Here is a 10,103-nt window from a genome sequence, read left to right as displayed (position 1 = left end):
CGCAGTTCGCCCGGTTAAAGTGAGCTGCGGTAATGTCATTCCAGTATGGGGCACAGCCTTCGTGGCCGGCCTACCCTCGCTTCTCCAACAGCTGATTGCGTATGCCGTCGGTTGGGCTAGGGGGTCTTGGGCAAGGCCTGCTGGAGCTGTACCAGCTTTCCCCGGGGCTCTTTAGGCGCCTGCAAGGCGTACGGTATGCACCATTCCCGATTTCCGTACATGCGGCCATCCAACTGTATGCCAAACTTTATGCCTTAGCTTGACTCTTCAGCTCTGCCCCTTGTCCGATTGGCGTACAGTGGCCAAGCCACTCAAATGCTTCATGTAGCGGTGCATCGTCATCAAGAATTGGAACGTGGGATCACATCTGGCCCACCATCCGCTCCACCACGAGGGCGTCATCCCCTGCCACACACGCACCCCAGCCGACACTTCCGAGTCCGGGCGAGTCTTGTCCGCTGTCACAAGGCTGGAGGCTGCACCGCTGCCGCCTCATATTCCGCTATGACACGCGCCGATTTATCTGCGGGAGCACTCAAGTTGCTCCTTGCAGCAGCATCGCTGCCGCCCTTATGGCTGGCCGGACAGGCTCCGTTGCTCCCTCATGCCTCGCTGTGACTCTCACATCGCGGCCATATCTTTGTTCACACGACGGTCTTATGACCTACCACAATATCACACCGCTTGTTCGCACGCGCTCTCAATCTCTAATTGCATTCCACACACACGCGTCCAGTCAGCAGCATCAGAGCTGCGGTCTCCGTGGCTGCTGCTTCTGCTGCTGCTCCTGCTGCTGCTTCATCTTCTTCTCCAGCTCCTCGGGGAAGCCCTCCTTCTCCAGCTTCTCGCCCATCAGTTTGCCCATCATCGCGTAGAACGCCTTGACCTGCGCGGCGTGGGCCGAGGTATGAACTTTGCATTGACTACAAGGGGTAAGCAGAGGGGCAGGACAACGAATAGTGCCATGCGTCCCACCCGTCTCTTTCATACACGGGCTCCTGCTACGGTCCCATATCCTCCCACCCACCCACCGTCCATCCACCACCCACCAATCCTCAACCCACGACACGCACCCACGACACAAGCACCCACACACACACGCCACACGCCCCATGTACACGCGCCCCATGCACACGCACCTTGGGTTTGTCCTGGTACTTCTTGATGGCGGCGGGGTTGGCTGCCACGTCGGACACGGCCGCCATGACCTCGGGGTCGTCAAAGTACGACAGCAGCTCCGGGTCCTTGCCGATGGCCGACACCATGTCGGGCGTGGGTTTGAGCTTGTTGACCAGCTCGGACTGAGGGGCAGCGGCGGCGTGGGGTGGTGCTGGTGTGGTGGTTGCTCTGAAGGCTGAAGCACACGCAAACCCTCAAAAGCAGCCCCTCCCAAAGATATGCTAACGCACTCCTGGGCCCGCTGTCCCCCAACTCCCAGGCCGCACCTTGTACACGTCGTACATCTTGGCCTGCTCGTCCGGCTCCACGCGCATGAAGTCGGGGATGTCGGGGCCGCTGCCCACCGCCTTGGGTTTGGCACGCAGCATGGGGATCTCCTCCACAGCCTTCTCGGGCGGCTGGGGGAGTGATAGCGCGGCACGGTCCGCGTGGGAGGCCGCGGTGACGACAACGACGAGGGAAGGGGTGGGTATCGTGGGGACGGAGCAATGATGAGTAACACTACCCCATGCGCGGCATGCATCCCGCCATGGCGGTGTGGTGATGATGCATTGGTCGCCCATGCCTTGGTTCCCACGGGCACATCCAGCACGGCCCACCTTGCTTTCCCCCGCGGGTTTCGTTCTCCGCTTGGGTGGCGCGTCGAAGAAGCCCTTCTTGATTGCAGGCGCCGCCTTGGCTGCAGTGTTGGAAGGGTCGATGCCGGCATGTTCACAGCAGCTAATAGTAGGGTCAGCAGGCTTTATGGCTATGGGGCTATAACCCGCCCGTGCAGCCCACCAGTCCCATATCCCGCGCGAACGCCCCGCGCCCCGCGTCCCAACCCCACCACTGTCCCACGGCACGCGCGTACGGCACCCAGCCCGCACACCAACTCTGTTGGCCCGGATTGCTCCCGGAGAACTCCAGATTATGCATTTGATGTATTGCCGCTAGGCTGCCCCTGCACCTGTCCGGGATGCGCACCTGGCGCAGGCTTCGCTGGTAGCACCACTACGTTCGCCACCCGGAGGGACGCCTCCGTTGGCGTGTCTTGCCCCGACGTGGACGCGTCCGCGCCCGGCGCTCCTACTAGCTTCAACGCACTGACTTGTTCCGCCAAGCTAGACAGCGGCGGCGGAGCGTCTGCAACGCAACGCGAGGCACAGGCAAGCATTCGATGTTGGTCTCGCCACGGGGTCCAGCCCGACCAGCGCTGGCCCTGTGCCCTTCACCTACCGTCATCTATGTCCGACATCGCTGTAATGCAGATGTCCTCTGACGTTTAAGAGGCGCTATTTCAAAAAGTCAGAGCGACAGAGCGCGAAGGCAAGGCTCTTTGGTTCATACAGTAATCAATTATCTTGTATTGAGTGCATATGCAACAATGGTAGTCACGCAGGGCTCAGGGGGCGAGGGAGGCAACAGTAATTGGAAGCTTTTGCATGGAAGTTTCGTTGCCATGGCATTCGGCTGTGCACCAGTTGTTATTCACGTGCCGTATTCCATTTACAAACACAGTAATATGCAGCAATCGTGTAGCCTGCGTCGGCCGGCGCCCGAAACCAGTAGGTCGTCGACTCGGTCGCTCGGACACCAACGGATACAGAACTATAAGCTCATATCCTTAATATGTCGAGCTAAAGGGAGTCGGAAGGCAGGAGCAGATGGTGAGCGGTGGGCGCATGCAGAATTGTGGTGTTCCTTGCCAGAGGTGGCCACAATTAGGTGGCGAGCGGGCGCAACATGTGCAGGCGCAGGTACTGACATGTAACTGCCATTCGGGTGTAGGCGAGGCTGCACCTGCGCCGAGCCCGTCCGCCTCCGCCAGTGGGAGGGGTACGCGTGACGGCTCCGCGTCGCAGCAGCGGAAGCCGCGGCGGACAGATGCAGAGCCTACTTCGAGCACAACGGCGGCGATAGCAGTAACGGGGGCACCATCTGCGCCCACTGTCACAGCATCTCCACCAGCGCCAACGCCCGCAAAGGCCGCAGTAGCGGCAACCGGCGGCGGCGGTGACTCACAGCAGCAATTGTTGTGGGCCCCGGACGCCGACGCCAGCCCGTCATATGACCCATGGTCGGACCCCCGTGTGCTTGAGGAGCTAGAGGCGCGAGGTAAGCACTGCATTTCAGCGTGGGCCCTTGCACCGGTCGTGAAAGCGGCTTGCGCGGGCTTTCATGGGCGTGGTGCTTGCGATGCTCTTCAGCTCCACTCCAGGACCTGCAATAGCTGTCCTGATTGCCCATTGTAGCAGACAGACCTTTCTTCAGTACCTTATGATAAACTGTCCCTCCATGTAATTCTACTGCAACAGAGATCCCCGTGTTGGAGGAGCTGACGACTGCACAGCACGTCATCACGGTCGACAACTTCCTGCCGGCGCCCCAGGCGGCGGAGCTGCGTGGCGTGTTCGACAGCCGCTTCGCAGACCCCCGCGCCTGCCACCCGGAGCGGTTCCTGTGGGACTACTGGTGAGTGGGCTACAGCCACTGCTGCCGCTACAGCCACCGCTGCCGCTACAGCCACTGCTTCCGCTACAGTCACCGCTGCTGCCAATGCTAATAGCAGGCTCGTATGTGGGCTGGTAGGCGGCCAGGCGGCGGGCAGGCGGGCTGGAGCGGCGCTGTGGGCCCATGGCGCCCAGCGAAGGGTACAGTGGGGCAACTACGTGGCGTTTACACTTGCAGGAAAGGAGGCCCCCGCGCGAACGGCGGCGCGTGCATGAGAACACTGGTCGGGGGACCCTGTGCCCCTAAACGCTCCCCCCACCCCCCGCACCTGCTTGCCTATCGCGCAACACGGGCACGGCACGCTCGCCACGCCCGCCACGTGCGCCACCCGCCACCCGCCCTCACCTACTCACCAACCAGGCACGTGCCGGACCAGTACACGCTGGTACGAACCCAGGCGGCGGTGTATTTCCCCGACGAGCTGTACGGCAGGCTGGAGGAGGCGCTGCTGTCGTACGGCGAGGCGGCGCTGGGCTGCCGTGCCATCAGCCCCATCTGGATGAGCTACTACGTGGATGGCTGCCTGCAGGTGCTGACGGGGGAGGGGGGGGCTTTGGGAGGTTGCGGCCGTGGTGTTGCTGGGGCCTGGGGGCTGTGGGGCTGCGAGTGCGGGGGCAATGGACGTTGGGCTGGGAGGTTGGGGCTGGGGGCTGGTTGGTGCGCGCAACGAGCTGGTGTGGGGCAACTGAGTTTTCTTGGCGAGGCGCTGCGGTGCCGCATTTTATGTGCTGTGCTGTGAGCACACCACAAGGTGCGCGTCTGACCTGTCATTACCAAGCACGCAGCATGCAGTGGACGAAGTGCCTCGCCTTGTCGTCCCACAGGAGCTGCACTGTGACAACCCGCATGGCCCTTTTGCATTCGTGCTATCGCTCACGCCCACAACCGGTGAGGACTGAGGGATCCGAGGGAGCGCTCCATGAATCTGACAACCAGCTGTGCTGCTCTTCACGCCGCTTCACATACGGTAGTAACTTAAGCTTTGTTTATTCCGCTTCACAGACTGGTCGCAACGGGAGTTTGTGGGCGGCGAGACCATGATCCTGCAGCCGCACGTGCTCAACTACTGGCGCAACTACGACCCCCGTAAGGTGCGGGATGGGACTTCCGAGTGCCCACCTGCCATGCGGAGACTCTTGAATCCCGTCAAGCCCTACCCTGTCACCGCTCGGTGCTTGCGTGCTGCGCCCCCAGTCAATAGCACCATGGTGTTTAGGGCGAACATGGGCGGCTCTCTCTCAGCCTTGCAGCGTCCCACCCTGCCCCGTACGTCGTGCCGCCTCGCCCCCTAGGGCATGGAGCTTCAGCACCTGGTCACGCGCGTGCCCTCGCCCTTCAACCGCCTCACCGTGTTCGACCCGCGCTTCCCGCACGGCGTGCGCGAGGTGCGCGGCACCAGGGACCCGCGCAAGGGCCGCCTCGTGCTGCACGGTGAGCGGCGCCTGCTGTGTTTGTGCGTATGTGTTTACACGTGTGTGTTTCTCCACCGAACCCAGTAAGGAGTTGGAGTTGTTAGGATGTTGGGAATGGTGTGATGGTGGGGTGCTGCGAGGTTCGTGCGCTGTCTTCACTCGTGAGGCTCGACGTACATTTGTCATGCCCTAATTGCCCCACGCACGCACACTGTGCACTGACCGCGCTCAGGCTGGTTCACGGAGCCGGCCCCGTTCTTCGACGGGCCGCTGGAGGCCGCTGACGCTGAGGTGGCGCTGAACGAGGGCTTGGAACCGCTGTGGGAGGCGCTGGAGGCCGTCAGTGGCCTCATCACGGGTGCGTGGGTACGGGCGTACGGTAGTTAACTTCAAACTCCGAAGGGCGATCATAGGGGAGTTACCAGCTGGAGGGCGCACTGGTGGTGCTGCGGTGCGCGGTCGGGCGGGCGGCTGTCCTGTAATGCAAGAATGGGCAAGACTTTGGGGCCACGCGGATGTGAGGACTGAGAGCGAGACTGTGTAAGGTGGATGGAGCAGCGCCCGATTAGAAACTGTGGACACGTGTGACACTTGCGTGCGTCTTGTACGGTGTGGCATTCACAGGCACCCTGATCGCCCGGGTGAACATCAGCGGTGCGGACGGCTCAGTGACAGACCTGAGCTGGCTGGCGGACACACTGGTCGAGGTAGGAGGGGGCTGGTGGGCGAGCTGTGGGCGGCGTGTGTGGGTGTGGCGTGCGCAAGCGACCGTCGGGGTGGATCAGGGTGTCATGTGGGGTGCCTCATGGCTTGGGCTTGGACCATCGCCCACCGGCTCTGCTGATTGCTGCCCCGCTCACTCCACCCAAGTGCTGCCACCCGTCTCACGTTTGTCACTGCCCTCGCGCCTGTGTCCGCACGCCGCCTGCGCCAGGTGCCCAACCACGACCGCGCCGCTGCGGACGCGATGCTAGAGGAGCGTGTGCTACCGCGGCTGCGGGCGCTGGTGCACAACGAGGTGCGGGACTGCCTGATGGGGCTCAGCTTCCCGGCGGCGGGCGCGGGCAGAGACACCAAGCTCACTTTCCCCATCGTTTTTGAGTGAGGGCAGGGCGCTGAGGGTTGCGGCCAGAGATTCTGGTTGGGCCGTGGGTTGACGGCGGGCAGGTACGGCAAGGAATGTGGTGGCGTACCCCGGCGGTGAATGTGCAGCGGAGCCCTCGGCGTACCCCGGCTATGTCCAGGAGATGAGGTAGACGCTTTCGGCCTCACTTTTGGCCTCAGCTGCGGGGCTGCGCGGGGCGAGGCCAGGACATGGAGTCACATGGCATACGGGTGCGGGGTCGCAACAGGCGGGAGCGCCCGAGACGGACGACGCAGGGTGCAGGAGCTGTATACTATACTATATACAGGGCTGCGCCCTTGGCTTGTGGGTGAGGGCCAGTGCCGTTTGAATGGCGGCAGAGGTGGCGATGTGACTCATGTGGCAAACCGGAGGGCAAAGCTCGTGATGGAACATGGCAAGGGGCAGGAAAGCGTAGTCCCGATGTGTGTGGCTCCCACCCGTGCCCACATAAATGCGTAGCAAGAAGGGACAAGGCATTGGTGCGTCGTTCGCGCGCTGTTACTGTACCGACGGTAGCTGGCAGGTTGTGTCGATGTTTTGCTGACGCGCATTCCTCACGCTCCGGGCGCCCGGCCAAGGCGATAGCACCACACAGACTCAATGCGACGCCACACCGCGCGGATAGCATAGCCGATGCGCACCTGCAGGCAGTCGACCGGCGTCCACGGATGAGCTGTGTAGACGAGCACTAGCGTAATGCAACGGCGTGCAGCAAAACAATGGCCGGGCGACAGTGTGACAAGCAGGGGCAAGAACAAGGCGAAGCAAAGCAGAAGAGGGGCCCGAATGTGTACGACAATTGTGGCGGGCAAAGCTATAGCAGCCGCGCTCGGGCTGGCGGACGCGGTGTTAGGGCTGCCAAGGACTGCCACACGTGGGCGGGTGGAGCCGTGGGCGCCTGCCTGCCATGGGCGTGACAACAGCACATGCTCTTGTATTGTTGTATCAAGGTTACGCCAATCGGCCAATGCCGTCGCCAACTCGCCACCGAGGTTGGCTTCTTCGCCCTGTTACGCGCACTCCACTGTGGACGCAGCCTTGTCCGGTAGACCCGACACTCTCCCTTCGATAGTACATCAGTGCAGCACAGCGCCGCGCGTCTCATGTCCAATCTACACGTTTGCAGCCAGTTCAGGATATTCGTCGTACTCTCTCATGTTGTCAGCTTGCATCTTGCGAGTTATTGCATCGCCGTCAGCGCTCTTTTACTTGTGCGGCACATTGGTTGTATCCAGTGTATCATGGGACTTGACTCACTTGTCTCTCCACTGCAAGCTCTCATGCGCACCCTTTCTAAGATCCACAAGGCACAGCGCGTACTTTTCTGGCGCGCACCCATCCAATGTCCAAAATTGCACCTCTCAACCTGCGTCCACCCACCTGCACACCGCTTCCAAGCCTGTGCTCAGCACCACACAAAACACCCACCACAACTCCGCGCTAGGCACCCGCAGCCCCCCTGCCGTCCGCCCGTTCACTGCTCCGTGGAGGAGGTGGGGCTGGTGGGCGCAGACGCTTCGGACGCCGCCGCCGCCGCGCGCGCCTTGGCTCCCTCCTGCTGCCCCAGCCGCTCCGCCACATTGAAGGCCGCCCGCAGCTCGTCCGGCCGCGAGGTGATGCGCACCTGAGCGACGTGGCGTGGCGTTCGAGGTGTTTAGCGCGGGGCGTGCGAATGGGGCCAATGCAAGACCACGGCTGCCAATCACCCCTTGCTACGGCGACATCTGGCCGTGCCCGTTCCTGTCCTACAACCCCGCTCGCCCCCGTTCTGACGCTGTCCCGTACCCCCAACTGCTCACACCCTCAGCTGCTCCTCTCCCTCCTTCCCCCTCTGCAGCCGCGTCCGCCCACCTTGGGCAGCTGCGGTCCCTTGGCCGCCGCGTCCTCCTCCTCGTCCTCCAGGTCCTCCGCCTTGATGGTGTTGGGGAAGAACAGCAGTTGCACAGACAGGCCTGCGGGGGGGGGCCAGTGGTGGGCCGGAGCACCCAGGGCCGTGCATTCGCGCATGTCAGTCCCACGCGCTTCAACCACCTCCGCCAATCCCAAGGAGCGTGGCCGTGCCTGCCAGCCAGACTCCGTGGCCCAGGCGTATACCGTAAAGCTCTCACCTTCCCGGCCTAGCCAATAACTAGACACGGGCGGCCGCTCAAAGTATTCCCACCCAAAGCCCTACAGCTCCCCGCAGGGGGTGTCCCCGAACACACTCTCCCTCGCTCGCTCGCCCCACTCTCTCACCCGCCAGCCCCACGCCATTGGCCCCGAAGATGAAGGTGGCCAGGTAGCACAGGCCCAGAATGATGGTGCGCACCGTGATGGCGATGTTGCGAGCCTGTTAAGGCGCGGCACACAAGGGCAAGGACATATGGTACACACATAGTCGGAACCGAGCAGAAACCAGTGCATACAAATGTAGGTGGTCCTGCCATACCCGCCCACAAGGTGCGCGCGATCTGGGCCAGCTGATGGGGGGGGGGGGCACTTACTCGGCTTGGTGCTTCAATGGGCCCCAACACCACCCCGCCCACCCGCCCGTCCGCACGCACGCACCGTGTACCCGTCCGGCAGCGACTGCGCCTCGATTGAGGCCTGCACCTTGGTGCTGAAGAACCACAGCCCCGCAGCCAGGCCCAGAGCCTGCACGGCGCCCCTGCGCGTGCATCCAGCGCACATGTTGCAGCAGGGCAGGAGTGGGGTGGGAGCCTTTTCTGAGCCGGCGAGCCCAGTCTAGCAAAGGTGAGGAAGGAGCTGCATAGACACCCACGATGCATACTAGAATGCCAGCTTTACGGTATACCGCCCAGGCTCCCACCCTGCTGGCACCGCTACAACATATACGGTATCCATCGCAGCCCCGGCTTGCAAGGATACCTCCCATGATTCATGACGCTGTAACTGAAACTGTAACTGAACACCCCTGTAACTGTAACTGTCATTGAACACCGCCCGTGTTGACCGCCGGCTCGGACACCTTTCAGCTTTCGCCAGGCAGACTCTATGTCCCCCGGCAGTGGAAGCGACTTCCCCTCGCCATTTACGCCATACATAGGCCCCAGCGCGGTGGATGTGCGGGGCGGGCCCCCACGGCTGTCACGACTCACAGGAAGGCGTTCATCGGCGTGGCCTTGCCACGCTTCGGCGCACCAAGCTTCTCCCGGAGTTCATCGAAAATACTTGGGCCAGTCGCCAATTGCCCAGCAATTTTCTGCAAATGCGCAATTAATGGAAAGAAGCCGGGACTGAGCGCCTTGAAGCTGCCAACACAACTTCTGCTTGCAGGCCGTCGCTCGTGATGCCTACCTCCGACCTGGCCTTGGCCGCACGCTTGCGAAATAGGCGGAAGAGAAAGATGCCCACGAGGAGGATGTATGCGACTCCGGCGAGGTTCTTCAGGAATTCATCGCCCCCGGTCGGGTTGTACGCGACGCCATCGGCTGCGATTGCTATTCCAGCAGGCCACGCTAGATTTGCCAGAGCAACAAGCTGAGCTAGCTGTGAAACCTGCTGGTCCTCGCAACGAGCGTCCTTGCATGGCTCCGTCGTTGGTGCGCAAGTCCGCTCATTATCGAGTTTTGTGAGCGCTGCTCGTGTTATCTTGCGAGCGATATGCGCAGTCGAGAAGCCTCTAGGGCAGCAGTGGCGTGAGGAGGTATGGCATCGCGTAGCAGGGGCGACGCGCCCGGAGGTGGACGCCAACGACTGCATCTCGCCAAGACTATAACCTTTGACGTGTACAGGGTTGTGCAGCACTGCGCCACTGGCCGTGGACCCGCGTCCATCCCACCGCACTTGATGCAAAACCCGTTACCCTCCATACGCCTCCATGCAGCACCATGTGTCCCCCAAGGCCCCCAACGGCCACAACCAGTTACAAGTGTCGCAAAAAAAATTCAGGC

General features: G+C 62.2%; 3 protein-coding genes across 3 annotated transcripts; 1 reads left to right on the top strand and 2 right to left on the bottom strand.

The window, feature by feature from the left end:
* CHLRE_03g167500v5 (uncharacterized protein) lies at positions 1 to 2,549 on the bottom strand. The gene is made up of 6 exons (XM_001703462.2): positions 2,398 to 2,549; positions 2,146 to 2,304; positions 1,779 to 1,858; positions 1,446 to 1,577; positions 1,140 to 1,301; positions 1 to 886 (listed from the first exon to the last, which is right to left on the bottom strand). Exons 1-6 carry the CDS (start codon positions 2,414 to 2,416, stop codon positions 746 to 748), a joined length of 693 nt encoding a protein of 230 aa, XP_001703514.1. The 5' UTR covers positions 2,417 to 2,549; the 3' UTR covers positions 1 to 745.
* A 103-nt stretch (positions 2,550 to 2,652) lies between these two features.
* On the top strand, positions 2,653 to 6,725 carry CHLRE_03g167450v5 (uncharacterized protein). The gene is made up of 10 exons (XM_001703295.3): positions 2,653 to 2,828; positions 2,950 to 3,276; positions 3,477 to 3,633; positions 4,033 to 4,201; positions 4,497 to 4,560; positions 4,675 to 4,763; positions 4,965 to 5,103; positions 5,317 to 5,442; positions 5,709 to 5,791; positions 6,019 to 6,725. Exons 1-10 carry the CDS (start codon positions 2,684 to 2,686, stop codon positions 6,187 to 6,189), a joined length of 1,470 nt encoding a protein of 489 aa, XP_001703347.2. The 5' UTR covers positions 2,653 to 2,683; the 3' UTR covers positions 6,190 to 6,725.
* Positions 6,726 to 7,115: 390 nt separating this feature from the next.
* Positions 7,116 to 10,072, bottom strand: CHLRE_03g167400v5 (uncharacterized protein). Its single transcript, XM_001703463.2, has 6 exons — positions 9,508 to 10,072; positions 9,309 to 9,412; positions 8,758 to 8,857; positions 8,446 to 8,539; positions 8,062 to 8,162; positions 7,116 to 7,834 (listed from the first exon to the last, which is right to left on the bottom strand). Exons 1-6 carry the CDS (start codon positions 9,910 to 9,912, stop codon positions 7,685 to 7,687), a joined length of 954 nt encoding a protein of 317 aa, XP_001703515.2. The 5' UTR covers positions 9,913 to 10,072; the 3' UTR covers positions 7,116 to 7,684.
* Positions 10,073 to 10,103: the final 31 nt, after the last annotated feature.

Source organism: Chlamydomonas reinhardtii, chromosome 3, assembly GCF_000002595.2.
Source record: "Chlamydomonas reinhardtii strain CC-503 cw92 mt+ chromosome 3, whole genome shotgun sequence".
NCBI lineage: Eukaryota > Viridiplantae > Chlorophyta > Chlorophyceae > Chlamydomonadales > Chlamydomonadaceae > Chlamydomonas > Chlamydomonas reinhardtii.
Note: the sequence above shows the minus strand (reverse complement) of the source record. Positions and strands in the feature narration are given on the sequence as shown.